General features: G+C 47.3%; 1 protein-coding gene across 2 annotated transcripts in view; it reads right to left on the bottom strand.

Annotated features, from left to right (window-relative positions):
- APPBP2 (amyloid beta precursor protein binding protein 2) overlaps positions 1–17236 on the bottom strand; it is a 68257-nt gene that overhangs the window by 17214 nt on the left and 33807 nt on the right. For both annotated transcript variants that reach the window (XM_077312793.1, XM_077312792.1), the window contains 6 exons: positions 7588–7739; positions 6759–6882; positions 3335–3503; positions 2202–2291; positions 1381–1448; positions 1196–1301 (listed from right to left, as the gene is read on the bottom strand). In XM_077312793.1, coding sequence (XP_077168908.1) covers positions 1196–1301; positions 1381–1448; positions 2202–2291; positions 3335–3503; positions 6759–6882; positions 7588–7739 — 709 coding nt within the window. The remainder of the gene's footprint in view (positions 1–1195; positions 1302–1380; positions 1449–2201; positions 2292–3334; positions 3504–6758; positions 6883–7587; positions 7740–17236) is intronic.

The following is a 17236-nucleotide window of genomic DNA, read 5'->3' as shown; positions in this document are numbered from 1 at the left end:
ACAGGTTGACTACCCCTGCCTCAGAGCACTGCTGGCACCTGCTGGCCAGAGCTACATGGAGCAAGATGAAAATGAGCTAGACCCCTTCGGAACGCAGATAAGGAATATCTCAGGTAAAGAACAGTTCCTTGCAAATCCAAAGTTAGAAGAACAGAGTGGAAGAACCTAGACTGGACCTAAGCTTGCTGTAATTTCTTTTATCTTTAAAATCAGGGGAGCATTAAAAATAGTTTGAGTCCCTACATCCATAAGTCTGAAGAAGGAGAAGAAGAAGAGTTGGTTCTTATATGCTGCTTTTCTCTCCCGAAGGATGCTCAAAGCAGCTTGTTGCCTTCCCCTATCTCTCCCCACAACAGACACCCTGTGAGAGCACTGATATTCTTGCTCGGTCAGAACAGTTTTCTCAGTGCCATGGCGAGCCCAAGGTCACCCAGCTGGCTGCATGTGGGGGAGCGCAGAATCGAACCTGGCTTGCCAGATTAGAAGTCCGCACTCCTAACCACTACAAAAAGGACAACATAGTCCAGTCTTCTCACCATTCCACATCTCACAAGATTTCATAGGCAGACCAAGGCTGTTCATTTAGCTCAACATGCAGCCAAGTCCTTTCAGGCGCATGTTGTGTGATACTGAATTTTTATATGCTCCTCCCCCACTAACAAAAAACAAACTGCATCAACACCACTCCTTCACTGCAAGCAGAAAGGTAATACATCAGGATAAAGGCTCTCTTCGATCCTTTCCTGCTGCTCATTTTCTATTTGCAGGGATTTGGAGTTTTTACCTAATGAGGGAGGGTGGTGCATTAAAAATGTGGTCCTCTACATATCGCTGGAAGCAGTACAAGCAATTCTGCCATCTCAGGAGGTAAACATACAGAAACAATGTAAATCTTGATAAGGAGGCAGAGAGTAGTTTAAGGAGTGGGATTCACAAGCCATTCATTTCAAGCAGATTGTTTATAACTGCAAGGCTAATTAAATTACTGCAGTGAACCAATTTTTAGAAAACTATGCATTCTGTTTAAAAAATGGCTCCCTAAAAATGTTGAGAGCACTGAAAATAGCTACATTTTACTTCCGCTGTCAGTCCCTGTCTCACTTGCAAGCCAGGAATGGCAAAGAATTAGATGGAAAGGCATAACCAATGAACAGCATTTGAAAACATTTTAAAAAGGCAGAGCCTGGAACGGTACCTGGTAAATCGCAACTGACTGGCATATGTTGTCTACATTGAGTAAATAAAACCCATAGTCTAGTAGTGTGTCTGAATATTTTGGGTGCTTGGCTCCAAAATGTTCCCTGAAGGCAAAACAAAATGCAAATTAGAAAACAGCCAAAATGCGAGAATACCAGTTTTCAAAAGAGCTCTCGAACTTACCGAGCTAGGTGCACAGCATGTTTTATCAACTGTTCGGCTTTCTTGAATTCGCGTTTTACAACGCAAGCCTGAGTCAACAGGAAGAGAAGGCACAAGTGAGAGGCTACAAATATGCAAAGCATTCCTGTACACAGATCTACAAGCACCCATGTTTCCAGAACTGCCACGGCCTCTTACTACAGAACTGGCACCACTTTTCCCCTGGAATGTTGGATGGGAGGAACAAAATAATAAGGCAAGAATGTAATTTGTTCCTTCTAAAGTGATAAAAGCACTCTATAATTTAGCAAGGGCAAAAAAATACTGGCGAATGAAAGATATGAGGATGGAACCATATAGCTGAGATGTTATTGAAGAATAGCAGTCATCTATCTCAGGGGTAGTCAACCTGTGGTCCTCTAGATGTCCATGGAATACAATTCCCATGAGCCCCTGCCAGCAAACAGCTTTGAGAGTAGCTCTGTTTGAAAGATGGCTTGCTTATGAGGCCACAAGGACTGCTGGTCGAGTCTGAATTCTCTTCGAGTTGCATGGGGTTCTTCTGGATTCCAGCCCTAGCATTAGGAGTGGTACAGAGCTGTACCCCCATAGTTACCTATGGCCCCAAGCTGCTGTTCCAGGGAACTATTACAAGGTAAACACGGGATACACTCAGACAGGTTGCAAATCCCTCACCTACCCCAGCATGCAGGGATTCTGTGGCCGTTTTTCCCAGCTCTGTATAAGGTTCCTGAATATCACATGCGAACCCTGAGGAGTGTGAAACCATCTACAGCCCCACTCAGCTGCATGCTGATGGTTTACAGCAAAGGAAAACCCACCTTTGAAGCTTGCCGTAAAACATCCACTACGACCTTCACTGGCAAGCCGACTGTGATCTCTTTCATGGCTTCTATACACCACTTGTAAGCCTGTGGAGCAGCAAAAACAACAAAAGGTAGAGAGAACATGAATCCAGCCAAAATAACGGCCTTCCTTCAACATCAAAACATCTCCATGGTTTGACGTGGCCTGAATGTGTGGGCACTAATAGCAATGTAATGATAATAGCAATGTAATGCCCCCCCCGCCCCGCCCCCGGGGCTTTTGAAACATCGTTGGACCTCCTTCTCCATCCAGCTAAGTAATTGGGGGTGGGAAGGGGATTTTCTTTTTCCGCCATGCTGTGATGGATTTTAAGTCTTTAATAGGAGTTTTAATGGGGTTTTAAGACATTGTGACCCGCCACGAGCCGCTTAGGGAGCAGCGGGAAATAAATTGGAAAAACAAACAAACAAACACCTTGCAAACAAAAGAGACAGAAGAAGAATGACCCCCCCCAAAAAAAACAGGGCTTGCAGCTCTTTCTCTCTCTGATGCAGAATGAAATCCCCCAGAATGCTCTTATGAGGCTGTACAGGTGAGCAGTTCCACAGCAGCTGTCTTGCTGTCCTACTGCTTATCAGTTAAACACCGGCCACTGGGCAAAAAACAGCTCTTGCCCCTTAATCCAGATATTTACAGAAGTCGGTTACAAGGCCCTAGAATGTGGTTTTCAAACTTTGTACCTTGAGGAGTCATTGCTCAAGCCTCTCCACCCAGACAGCCTGTCCAACAGTGGAGAAGCTGAAAGCAAGATATCCTGAACAGGTTATCCAGGGGCAAGAGGTTTTAGGTAAACAGAAGCCCTGCGGGGGTTACAGGAGCTGGTCTGGAGAGTCTTGTTCTTCCAGCAAGTCCAACAGGCCAAGGAATGGCTCATCCTGCAGCCTCCAGGGCGGGCAGAGGTTTGAGCTCAGCCTGAAAAGCTGAGTTACCACACTGCCAAGCAGAAAGTCTCGACAAAGCAGGCTTGTGTGTGTCTATGCGCCACTGCGGAGTCAACCTCCAATAACATTTGCCTAAGGGAAATACCTGTGTGCGTGCAGAGAAATGCTGGGATTGGCCGCCTTGCAGTCAGATACTAGATACTCACCTCGTCATAATGGCTCTTTGCAAACAGCAGAGCACACAGCTCCCCGTACAGGGCTGCTTTGTTGGCTTGCTGGCCGTGCTTTGCTAGTTTGTCCATGTAAGACTGGGCCAATTTGAACGTCTCTTCTCCCAAATGGTATTTACAATTGCCATTGCGAACGTGCAGCAACCTAGGAAAATCAAATCAGGAGGTTGAACCCCAGCGTCATTAGCCTCTCGAGCCAGAAAAATGCTAATTCCAGCATAGCCACCTCACTTGCGTCCTCTGCCCAGAGACTTCTCACCCCCATATTAAACACTGATGTCCCAAGCAATTTAAAAAAATGCACAAATGTTTTAAGCAATAAGATCTGACGGCGATGTTGGGAGGCAACAAGCTCTGAATAACCAATGCCGTTTAAGAGAGCTTGCCGCAATGATTTATCGGATTTAATCCTTACAATAACTACGGCAGCATTATCAGCATAGAGATCAGCATTATCAGCCTCCACTGGATTTCCTTTTTAAAGGATTTGTTCTTCTGATATGCATCCCCAGCACGCAGACCCATTTATAAATTATAGGCACGGAAAACAATAACCCACCCGGTGGCCTGGGCGGAACGGGGGACGGCAAAAACGTGTCCTGATTTCCCCCTCACACAAACGCAACATCCAAGTCGTGCCAAAAGTGTTTGGGGTAGCTGCTTGTGCATTAAGAGGTTTGAAATAGCATCTATTTGCTCCACATTGACTGTTTACGCACTGGAGGTTTCCATGCTGGGCTGCAGGCTGGAGATTTAGTCATGGCAGGTTGCCCCACCTCTTCCTGCACCCACACGGGGGAGCATTTGGCCCAGTGTGCCTCATCTGCCCCCCGATTTGTGCTCCTGCACAGGAGCTGGGGCAGTGAAGTTCCCAGTGTGTAGACCAGGAGTAGTCAAACTGCGGCCCTCCAGATGTCCATGGACTGGCAGGGGCTCATGGGAATTGTAGTTCATAGACATCTGGAGGGCCGCAGTTTGACTACCCCTGGCATAGACAGTCAGTGGCAGAGGAAGCCTCTCCCCATGCTCAAATTTCAAAGGCAGCAATCAGGGCAGTTCTAGATATTTGTGTACAGTTTGCACCTATTAAGGAGGTAAGCTGCTTCTCATCAAAAATCCAATGCCTGCAAACATGAAGTGAAGGATATTCTATTTAAGTAATCCTTTCTTTAAAAAGTAGGTCAATGAAAGGTATGTAAAGTTATGTAAAACTTTAAATGGAGCCCCTGGGAGCAGGTAAGCAAGTTTTATAAGACAGCTTGGAAGAGCTCCCAACAGCAATCTGATGCTGAATGGCGGTTAACAGCTTAAACTGCCCAAGCAAAAACAAGGGAATGGCTTTGTTCAAGTCACCGTTTAACAACAACAAAGGCACAATCTCCCCCCACCAGTCAGTGCGGCAGAAGGAACAGTGGGAAGTCAGCAGCTAAGCACAAAGTCAGCACAATCCATCCGAGAGTCAATAACAAACAAGCCGAGGAAAGAAACGACTAGACTCTTTAACCAGATAATGCCACCCTGATGCATAGCAATGACAAAATGGGTGGGGGGAGAGAGAAATACACATCAGTCCCTGAACATGCAATCCCTTTCTGCCTCTTCCAGGCTGTCAAAATAATGAACTGGGAGGGGTGGGTCCCAGTGAAGAAACAAATCAGAAAAATATAGACGCACTGGGAAACCAATATGGCAATAAAATATCCAAATTGGACTTCTATTGTTAGCATGACCTTATACTCTATCAAGAGATTCCTTAATAAGTTGAAGTTGGTCGTTACATGTAAAAATCATTGTCCCTTGAAAAAGCTGTAAGGCGAAACGTGTCGGGACTTGTGTGAAATAATAATAAAGAATCACTGAAGAGAGAAGACTCTATATAAGTCCAATTTGGATATTTTATTGCCATATTGGTTTCCCAGCGCATCTATATTTTTCTAATCTGTTTCTTCACTGGGACCCACCCACCCCCCAGTTCATTATTTTGTCTTCCAGGCTGCAGACATAGTTTTTGATTAAGTTCAGAAAGAAAAGCGGAATGCGGATATTTGGCAGCACTAGCATAAAGGCACCAGGGCTCTGTCTGACAAACATTCCCACCACCACGGTCAGTAACCCCCACTCTCAAGCACACACTTCTTGTCTCTAGATTAGCAACTGGAAGAATCAGCTGTATCTTCTTAGGAGGCCAAATGCGGCCCAGTGGCCTCCAGCTGCTGAACCCGACCATATTCAGCCAGAGACATGTTTAAAAGCAACAGTTAGGCTTGTGCGGTTCGGCAATCACCAAAGCCCGAAGGGGTGCATCGGAGGCCAGTGCCACGGCACGGAGAGGAGGGGTGGCAGTGGTGCACCAGCCGGCGGCTGCATTGTGCAGCCGCCGGCTGGTGCGCCACCGTCACCCCTCCTCTCCGTGCTGCCGGCCGCCTCAGGCTTCAAGGATCAACTGTCTTCACTGGCAGTCTTGAAGCAAAGGTTGGATACACACTTTTCTTGGATGCTTTAGGATGCTTTGGGCTGATCCTGCGTAGAGCAGGGGGTTGGACTAGATGGCCTGCATGGCCCCTTACAGCTCTATGATTCTGTGATTCTAAGCACCCAACCGTAGTAGCAGTGCTGTGCACAGATGGATCATGGGAACTGGAGATGGGCCCACTTTAGGGACAGGCAACTAGCCCGTGGTGGACTGGAATCTCGTAAGCAGGTGAGCCCCTATCCCGGAGATCACTATTACGTTCAGCACCCTGGCAGCCTTTTGCCACGTATACCAAGCTACACGCAAAGGGGTATTTATAATACTGTCTCCCATCAGAACAGTAACAGAGGCTCTGTATGCCAAGCAAACAGGATTCAGGAGGGAAGAATTCTGCCATCATTCTCACAAGGCGAGTTGTGCATATGGATGCAAGAGCCTTTTGGTAGAATCTTGAGGTGTGTGTATGAACTGCATAATACCATAAGGGCTGCCAAAGCTGTTCATGCTGGTGAGAAAGGAGTTGGGAGTGTTAAAAGAAGCCATTGCCGGCAAAGTGACTCATTTGAGAAGGAGCCAGAGGCAGGGCTAATGCTGCTGGTTTTTCATTCAGCTTTTGAAAGTTACATCCTGACCAGAGGCCAACCAGGTCCGCAGCACTTAGAGGCAATTGTAGTCCATGGACATCTGGAGAGTCACAGTTTGGCCACCCCTGTTCTAAAGGCCTTCTCCAACAGTTTCCATCAGGGGCAGACCAAATTCCTCATCACTGACAGCATATCAATCTCTGCTTGGGGACTGAGAGACATGATTAAGGCCTAAGCAAACTACGCAGGATAGCACGGCAAAGAACCACAAAGCTTTAGCAATTCATCCACGCAGACCCTGGAGTGGGGAGCATCACCATGCCTGTCACAAGGAAGCGCTTACCTCACACAGCACTCCACTGCACGAAACCAATGGTGCATTTCATCATGAAGGGTACATAACTGAAGGCAGGAAAGGAAGACCTTCTCGGCATCACTATACCAGCCAGCATCTGAGAGGAACCCTCCTGTAAAGTTAAGCGTTAACAGGGACATCAGGACACCACACAGAGTCTTAAACCTATTTTTCCTTTTTGCTCCCCCGACATTCTTTGAGTAACCAAATCCTGGGCTGCAAAGCTGGAATCTGTCCTTCGAAAAGTTGCAATGCTAACTGAGCAGCATCTCTGAACCTGCAATTCTGTGATTTAAGTTGGTGCAGAAAACCATAAGAGGACTTGAGAGCGCCATAGGATCTGTGCCTCTGAGGGGTGTCAAGCAGTCTGTACATGCTGCCATTCCTGGATGAGGGAGGAAATGACAGGCAGAGTGGTAAGGGCGCACCTTGTGAGTAAATGCACACTTTGGAATTTCCAAGCTGAAATGGAAGACCCACATGAGCTGCCCCGAGCGCCTTCAACAAAGGGCAGGAGAGAAACGCAATAGTTTGCAAAGGCTTCTGGCATGCTGCCCCAAATTAACGTGCCAGTTAATATATTTGGTCCTTGAAGAGTAGACAACGACATATATATGCCCACTGGAATCATTCTCAGTGCCCCCCCTCAATCTGGTGCCCTTAAAGTCATTCTCACCATCTCAATCCATGCCACAGATATGCAGACTCATTTTATTAAGGTAGTTTGAGTGAACTGCTGAGCATGCCTAGAATATATACTTGTCGGCATTTTCAGGCGTTTACCCAGGTATGCTCCTCCAAATAATGCTACAGTTACCTAACACAAATCCAATCTGGATAGCCTTCTCCTTCACGGCTGCATCTGACTCGGCTATGTAAGAGCACCGCCGGCTGAACGAATAGGCCAACACTGAGGCCACCTTCACTCCATGATCCATCAACGCCTGAAAACAGTGATGAAGGAGATGTCTGGAAAGGCAGAAAAGGAGATTAGAACGTGTCTCCCCCCTTCCCAATTTCTTAATTAAATAACAGGTGTCGAAATACCAAAAGTGATGACACTGAGACAGAGTATCCAGAATGCAACAGTCTGAAAAATAACAGTGAACAATTTCTCCTTGTCTTCTCCTTTTTGCAGTTAGAGAGTGAGAAACAAAGGTGAGATGCTCACAGCTAACAGCTCGCTCTGTCCCTCACACACACACACTCACAGAGCAATGTTGCAAAAAGGATGCCAGTAAGGTCCTTGATGGGGATAAACAAAGCAGGTTTGCAAAATCCCAAAGGCTGCCTTTGGCTGTTTTGAAAGCCGGAAGCAATCCCAACCAAGAGAGATGCATATATATAATTATAATTATTTCAATATATTAATTTCACAGGTCTAGGAACTCTTTAATAATAAAGGGCATGGTGGCACCAGAAAGGGGCACACAAATACAAAGTCTATTAGATTCAAATGGGTAGCCGTGTTGGTCTGAAGTAGCACAATAAAATCAGAGTTCAGTAGCACCTTTAAGACCAACGAAGATTTATTCAAGGCGTGAGCTTTCGAGTGCAGGCACTCTTCCTCAGACTAAGAACTGATCATCATAACAGTAGGAATATATATTAGAGCAGGGGTAGTCAAACTGCGGCCCTCCAGATGTCCATGGACTACAATTCCCAGGAGCCCCTGCCAGCGAACGCTGGCATGGGCTCCTGGGAATTGTAGTCCATGGACATCTGGAGGGCCGCAGTTTGACTACCCCTGTATTAGAGTCTACTAGACCTGCACCCACTCCCTCCTAGTGGAAGAAGACTTGGCCTCTGTCCGAACGAGGTGGGATGGGATAGATTATCGGTGTTTTGACCGCTTGCTTGTTTTATTGTAAATTGGGGTGTTATGGGTTTTTATTGTATTTTAATGTTTTATTCTGTGATCCGCCGCGGGTTCCTAGGAAATGCGGTGGTATATAAATCGAAATAATAAACAAACAATAAATATCCACACAGCTGTGAGAAGCAGGTAGAAAGACCATCAAGGCAAGAGGTGGCAGGTCCCCTGAAATGAAGCTGGCTCTCCCCACTGATGCCAAGCTCAGACATGCTGCCAGCTGTAAGGCTCTGGAATACACTGAATTCAGCAGCACGCCCATATTTGGTGAATCCCCATTGCGAGAAGACAAAGTTCCACAGAGTCTGGCTTAGTCAAACATGCAGCTTCTATCAATTCCCCCCTCCCACCCATACACCTTCCAAAGGCTGCACCTATATGTAGACTCCAGTAGCTGCAAGAAGCTTCAAACACCGAACGATCACTATGGACCAGACTACAAGAACAAAACTCATGCAATCCTTTTTATTAGACAGTCACAAAACCAAAAATCAGTCCATTTGCTTGGTTCCAGTAAAAGGTATTAAAGAGGGATTTTGTCCTCGTTTTGGATTTTGTGTGGACCAAAGCGGCCGTTTACAACTTTCCCCCCAGCTGAATTGTAGGTTTGTGATCTTCATTCAGTTCATTTCTGCAATCCTACAACACAGCCCTATAGCTCCGCAGGAGGCCGAGGAGCAAACTGGCAATGTAAATTCAAATGACATGTTCGCAAGAGAACACTAGACTGGTAGAGCAACTACCTGAATCCTGCCAATTGACAGACACAGGCAGAGGTACCCACTTCAAACAGCAAAGCATGGGCTCTCACACTAAACTAAGTATAAAAACCCAATGCCTTTTATTTTTTATTTATTTATCTGGATTTTTATACCACCCATTCTGGGTGGTTACATGGAACACTGCATAAATTGACATGGAACATTATAACATTATACAATTTTCAATAGAACATCACAATGGGTAACAATTACAACACAGCATGAATAACAATAGCACTGGGGAGATCAAATTGTTCAGTCATGGAAGGGTGTCTGGGGGGGACCAGCAGGTGTTCCGAGTTGGTCGGCCTCAAGTGAATGCCTGGCGGAGGAGCTCCCTTTAGCAGGCCCTGTGGGAGTTCAGGCAGGGCTCTGATCTCCTCAGGGAGCTCATTCCACCAGGTGTTCCAGGCTAAGGGTTCTGAGGGAGAGTCAGGGTGGTCATCCATCAGGAGAAAGAGCTGGGTGTCATTCACATATTGGTGGCAACCCAGCCTGACCCTCCGCACCAGATGAGCCAGAGGGCGCATAAAGATATTAAATAAGATAGGAGAGAGGACTGCTCATTGTGGGACTCCACATATGAGCTGGTGCCAGTTAGTTATCAAAAACTAGATGCATGGGGAAAGGGTTCCAGCACAGCCTTCTCTGCAGCGTGCCAGGGGAAAATCTCTTGCATGGGCTATCACATGCAGTTTGCGCTACCCCAGGCACAGGAGTGATACCACTAAAAATTAGGCCTTACTTCCTTTAGGTAGGTGAGATGCAAGGTTAAAAGTGACAGCAGGAGGCCCATCACGGAAAGAGCACTGAAGTTCTCCCTCTTCCTCAAGGGTGCCAGAGGAAGGAGGGCTGGGGTTTCAGGGGCTAAAAGACACATAAATCTGGAGGGGAATGTAGAAAAATTCAGAGGGCTCAGGAGCATTTTGGGGAGCACTAAAGGTAAAGGAATCCCCTGTGCAAGCACCAAGTCATGTCTGACCCTTGGGGTGACGCCCTCTAGCGTTTTCATGGCAGACTCAATATGGGGTGGTTTGCCAGTGCCTTCCCCAGTCATGACCGTTTACCCCCAGCAAGCAAGCTGGGTACTCATTTTATCGACCTCGGAAGGATGGAAGGCTGAGTCAACCTTGAGCCGGCTGCTGGAATCGAACTCCCAGCCTCATGGGCAGAGCTTCAGACAGCATGTTGGCTGCCTTACCACCATATGCCACAAGAGGCTCATATTTGGGGAGCACTACAGACTATTAAAAATTGGGTACTTGTTAAGATTAGGTTTTATCCAATCCAAAAGTGAAGTGTCTATCAAGTTTTTAATGTAAGAACCTACGGCATTAGATAACCGTAATCCTGGTGTACACCGTAAACTTATATATATTTTCAGGAATGTAAAAGGTAAATGTATCCCCTGTGTAAGCACCGGGTCATGTCTGACCCTTGGGGTGGCGCCCTCTAGCGTGTTCATGGCAGACTCAATATGGGGTGGTTTGCCAGTGCCTTCCCCAGTCATTACCGTTTACCCCCCAGCAAGCTGGATACTCATTTTACCGACCTCGGAAGGATGGAAGGCTGAGTCAACCTTGAGCCAGCTGCTGGGATTGGACTCCCAGCCTCATGGGCAGAGCTTCAGACTGCATGTCTGCTGCCTTACCACTCTGTGTCACAAGAGGCTCAGGAATGTATCTACTTCTAAAATGTGACTCACATTGTTCACAATTCATATTCTACAATGTATTGTGTGGATAAATTACTAAAGCGTTGTTGTTATCCATGTCATATAGTTTAACTAGAGAGCCAATTAAGCTGCTAGACTAATTATAGCTGTATGAGACATGCCCGAACAATACATTTCCTTTTGTTTGCTACAAACGTTTGCGTTTGTTCATTTTTCCTGCTTCTCTCAGATGCCAAAGATATCATAAAGCTGGAAGGGGTCGTATGGGCCATCTAATCCAATCCCCTGCTCAATGCAGGATCAGCCTAGAACATCCCTGACAAGCTTTGTCCAGTCACTGCTCGGAGACTGTCTGTGAGGGGAATTCTCCACCTCCGCAGGCAGCAGATCTCACTGCTGAACAATTGCTATAAAATCTCCACCCCGATATCTGTCCTGTAATGTAAACCCATTACTGTGAGATAAGGGGACTAAGACAGCAAAGGGTGCAACAATTTTCAGCTCTCTCTCTCTAACACTGAGTGTACAGTACTGAAAAACAAGAGGTGGAACATGATAAATACGGCACATCATCTTCTCAATGTGTGATGTACAGGGTGGTTTTATTATGGCAAGGGGGACTAGCAAAGGTGTAGGAAGGTGGCTAGTGTGAGAGAAGTAATGAAGGTAGCTTGAGGACAACCTTTGCTACTATTCTGAATAGCTAAAGAGTGCTGCGTTTCCTTTTGAAGTAGATAATGTAATATCCGGCACAGGCCCACTAAACGGTCCAGAAAGGCTCAGGACATTCGCAACCATTGAGGTACCTAGTCTTCACAATAAATTATATGTGATGCACACAAAAATATGCTGCAAAAATTACCCAATGACAACAAATTTCCTTAGAGGAGAAGGACCCTTCATGGTAAGTATCTAATGAGTCGTTTTCCTCCTGAGGCAGAGGACATCTTGGGGGGATCTCCCACAGCAGTGTCTTCATGTTCTGGGTGAATTATTGACTTCTATGTCCAGGATATGCTGAACTACCCTTTTGCTGAATATGCTGAACTACCCTTCTGCTGAAGTGCCTTGTGAACATAGAGATGGATGACCATGTTGCCACCTTGCATACTTCTTCCACTGTGGCTTGTTTGGCAAATGCTGATGATAGCCACATGGCTAAATTAGGTCCCTTTTCCATCCCAAGAATCATACTGAGAGATTTTACACTTTTTATATTTTTCCTGCAGCAGAAATATAGACACAGATCTGTGTGTAGAAGAGACTTTATAATATTCCATTGAAGGCAGGGAAAGATGATGTCCTTTGGGTCAAACCAATAACCTGGGGTCTCCACCCCTTGCACATCCCACAGGACCAACCCATTGCCATTATGCTAAGTCATAAGTCAAAAGGTTACAAAAGTTCTCTTGCTAATATAAACAATTGCATCCGGCCTTGAGAATAGAACATATCAGATACAGTCAAGAACAAATTCCTGGGCCTTCTGTTACGAAACAGACTGGTACACCAAGCTTCTCTTTACAGAACAATAAGTTAAAAAATATTTTTTCACCCCTTACTCCATCACTGCATTGGTTGCCACACTCGTCATGGAATAAGTCATGATTCCATGTAGCATGTCCAGGTTATGGAGCATGTATACTTCGATGATACAAACCTTGAGAGGCCTGATGACTGACTTAGGCATTTTATTCTTCTTGTGTGGAGGGGAAATAGAAATGAACAGGACATCTGTTATCCTGATGTGTTCTGTTCTGCATATGAATGCCTTCAGAGATCTCCTGATATCCAATGTTTTTTCCCTCAGGCTATTGGAATTCTGACACAAAAGATGGAAGATGGATTTCTCGAGATCTGTGGGAAGTAGAATTCACCTTTGCTTGAAAAATTGGATCAGATCTCAATGGCACATTATCTTTGTGGAAGATGTAGAGCTTGATGGTAATCAGAAATGATGGCCACCGGGAATACTTTTCATTCTCAGCCACTTCAATGGAATTTCCCAAATGGCTCAAAGAGTGGTTTGGCGAGGGATGAAGCGTGGTATGTAATTTCCATGTTGGAAATCTATGCATCTGTGGAAGATCTAGAGTTGTTCCTTTGATAAAGCGATGTTTGTGTGAATGCTTTGATGGCCACCTTCAATTTGAGGTAATATTGTAGTCAGCACTACAACTTGCCATCTGAGTATTGCTACTCTCAAACCTCTGTCGGTGCCTTCTTGAACAAAGTCTAGAAGTTATCTGAGTTGTGGGTTTAAGGTACTCTGTCTTCTTCCTATACCACTGAACAAATGCCCTCCAAGTATCCTTAACACGCCCGCGGCGCCATGGGTGCCGCAGACTAAATAATCCACTAAGAGCTTGGTGGGAGGAGTTAGGGCGGGCTTTGTCCGTAGAGCAGAGCACGGCTCGCAGTTGCTCCCTTGCCAGCTGCCTGACACGCCGGGAGCCGCAAAGCACCTCCGACACGTCAGGCCGCCGCCAAAGGGAGCCCCCGGCAGCTGTGCGGAGCGCGACTGCCAGGGGCTCCCTGGCCTAGCGCCCACTGTATTTAAATTACAGCGGGCATGATTACTAGTTATTATATATTCAGCTGGTTAATTGCCTCCTAGAGGCAAGGAAAGTATTCATGACTTCTGTGCTGTGCCAAAGTCAAAGGAAGTTCAATCTCCAAGTGGTCAAATTAACCACTCTGGGTATGGGTACAGGTTGGTCCCTGTTGTAGCATGTCCACGAATACCGAGAATATCAGAGGTTGATCTGCTGACATTCAAAGTAGGACCACGAGCAATAAGGCCAAAGGGAAGCCACTAGGCTGACCTCTGCCTTGATCTTTCAGATCAGTTTTGGTAGCATTGGGACTTGTGGAAAAGTGTAAAGCAGACCTCTGGGCCAGTTTGAAGTTAAGAGGTCTGTTACCCTAGCCTGAGGATGATGGAACCTAGTGAAGAATCAATCTGATGGTTCAATGAAGATCCACCTGTGGGAAGGGGGGGCACAAAGTGGACTGAACTGATCATTCTCTTTCCTGGATGCTTTCTTGCTAAGCCAGTCTGCTTGGATACCCGTGGTTCCCTTGCTGTGTTCTTCCCTGATAAAGGACAGGATCTTCTCTGTCCATATTAGGATCTTGGCCCCTTCACTGTGAAGCATTGTGGACTTGGAACCCTTCTTTGTTGAGGTAAGTTCTGCAGCTATATTGACTGTTCTTATGGATGGTTCAAAGCTCTAAAAGGTTGATTGGTATGGTTCCACTGACTCCATACTGGTTTCTTGTCCAGTGTCGCTTCCCATATGGATAGACTAGTATATCTGAATATATGTTTACTATAACTCTTGCTCTGTAGAACATTGGACATCCTTGTCCACCAGACTGGACCACACCCTCAAATAGGGTTGGGCGCGGCGGCATCTGAATCAGCCGTTCCAGGCCAATGCAGCCAGCGCCGTGCCGTGGGGCAGGAGGGGAGGAACGGGTGCCGGTGTGTAACACGGGCGCCGGTGTGGCGCACATATGCCACTGCGGAGCTCTGCGCCTGCATGTGTGCGCCGAGTTACGTACCAGCACCCGCGCCTCCCCTCCCACTCCACAGCGCTGGCTGTGTCGGCCTGGAACGGCCGATTCGGATGCCACCACGCACAACCCTACGGCCTCAATGGAATGATAAAACCACGACTTCTCCTCACTTTCCCCCTACTACTCTGCTGAGTGGCAGTGTGGACCACTGTAAGAAGTCTCCCACCACAACAGGGGACTTGGTAAGTCTAGCGTGCAGACTTGAGCCTAGGTAACTTTTGTGGTATCAACTCATAGCTGCTATCACAACTGTCCTGCTACTGCTTTTGTATTTCTCTTATCTTAACTCTTTTTTTCCCTCCTCAGCCTTACCGGGTCTTATTTCCTACTGGCTCTCCTTTCCTTTCTTGGTTCTCCATCTCAGGGAAAGAAGAATGTGAGGACAGCGCTCCTTAAAGAACTGTGACCAATTTGGATAATTGGCTTGCATAACAGGTCTTTTGGCCACTCAAGCCATGAATCATCAGGAAAATAGTGATGACTTCCTGCCTGAAGCATAGTTGGAGGCTCCACTCATGACAGGAGGAGTCCTCAGGGCGGGCACTGATCCTCACAGGGCTGCTTCATCAGGAGGACCCCTGCCCAGCTGGGGCCTGGAGATCTCCAAGAATCACAACTGATCTCCAGGCAACAGAGATCAGTCCCCCTGGAGAAATTGGCTGCCTTGGAGGGGGGACTTCATAGCATTATACTCCACTGAGGTCCTTCCAATTCATGCCCACCCCCAATTCCTGCCCACCAAAGTCCCCATTTCCCAATCTAGAGCTGGCAATCCTCCCCCCTAAAGCAGAACTTCCTGCACAAACACTCTTGAAGTTGCCTTCTCGTGAATCAGCCTCTTGGTCCATCAAAGTCAGTACTGACTGCTGAGGCTGGGGTTTTTCACCTCACCTCACTTGCTGCTGCCTGGCCCTTCTGAACTTGGGATCACACCTGCTACATCTTGCATGCAAAGCACAGGTTCTTCCACTCAATCAGAGCTTCTCATAGGAAAAAGTGGTTGAAACCCCCCATGGCAGCCTTCCCCCTTGTTCTCTGAGACCTCCTTCCTGCTGCACCAGTCTCTTCCAAGTCCAAAGAGCCTCGCCCAGCTAAGCCTTCAGCAGCGGGGTCTTCCCGGTGGCTGAAGGCATGGTGGAGGCAGGAGAAGGAGCTGTAGACCCTGTCCCATCTCTCTCTCACTCTCTCTTCAGCCCTGGCTGCAGTGTGCAAATGGTTAATGCATGCATCTTGATCAGTATTCCGTGTACACACACTAGAGGCGCCCTAAAAGCCAAAAATCAAGAGGTGTGTATACAAAGCCAGACTCCAGTTAGCATATCTGTGTTCATGTAAAGGGGTGGGGGAGGCACATTCAGCAGAGGGAGGGAGATCATTGAAGAAGGACCCACAAGAGGTCAGGCACCAGGAGGGAAACAAATAAGCCCTCTCAGCAACCCCCTCACCCCAAATCCACCTGGGGCCTTGGCTCCCTCACCCATTTTTTGCTGATGTGCTAAACCTGAGGGGGAGGGGAACAGATGCATTTGCAAAGACCACTGGAGCCTTGCTCACAAATGGGGTCAAAGGAATCAAGTGCCACCAATGGGAAAGGGAGCTGGCGCTGGGAATGAAGATTCAACACCCACCCCACCCCAGAGGCCAGGCCTGAAGAGAAGGCGGGGCACAGAATCCTTTTCAGCACCAAAATCCAACCTGGGGCCAGCCCTTCTCCTCTTTTACCAGCAGTGGCTTGGCTCAGCTAGGCTCCGAGGTGGAGCCAGAGAAGTGCCTCCAGCCCTCGACGGGTTTCTGACTGCAGAGCAGAGCCGGAGCCCTGAGCGGGAAGCCACCAGAGTCACCTCAGAGTGGAGGAGAGCCCTGCAGCCGCCATGGCAAAGGTGGTATTCAACTCAGCCTTGGTTTAGAAGGCAGGCAAAGAAGTGGCAGAGGACGGCAAGAAGACTCACTATTGGCCCTGAGTGAGGGTATTCTCCCAAAAGGAAAACGACAGTCTCTGGACTGCCTTTTTCCTATTAGCAGAATATCCCCCACCCAGGGCCAATCACCTCCAGTTTTAAGAAGTGAGTCATCAAGTCCACAAGCTGGGTTTCATTATATGGAAAGACATGGAACTGTCTCATAAGGCTATTAGTCAATCTACCCCTCTCCTCTGTTTGTTTTCTACAAATTTCTACAAATTCTGATGGATAAGTTGAAGGACTGCAATCTGGATTTTCAGATAGTTAAGTGGATAGGGAATTTGTTAGAGCAGTGGTCCCCAACCTTTTCGAGGCTGGGGACCGGCAGGGCAACTGCCCGCCTGCGCATGCCATGCATGCGCGGCCACGCCAGCGCGTCGCGCATGTGCGGTTAGCCGCGCATGCGCACATGCGCCATGCACGACCAAAATCGCGCATTCGCGGCACTTGCGTTGAGCAGGGGGTTAGACTAGATGGCCTGTATGGCCCCTTCCAACTCTATGATTCTATGATTCTATACCCCAGTGGGATCAATTCTGTCTGACAGCAATGAAAGATCTCACCTGACAGCCTCTAACTTGAGGTGCCAGAGAATGAACCTGGGGTGTCCTGCT

The sequence above is a fragment of the Paroedura picta genome, chromosome 15 (assembly GCF_049243985.1).
Source record: "Paroedura picta isolate Pp20150507F chromosome 15, Ppicta_v3.0, whole genome shotgun sequence".
Taxonomy (NCBI): domain Eukaryota; kingdom Metazoa; phylum Chordata; class Lepidosauria; order Squamata; family Gekkonidae; genus Paroedura; species Paroedura picta.
The sequence above is the reverse complement of the archived record's forward strand: the minus strand, read 5'-3'. Positions and strand labels throughout refer to the sequence as shown.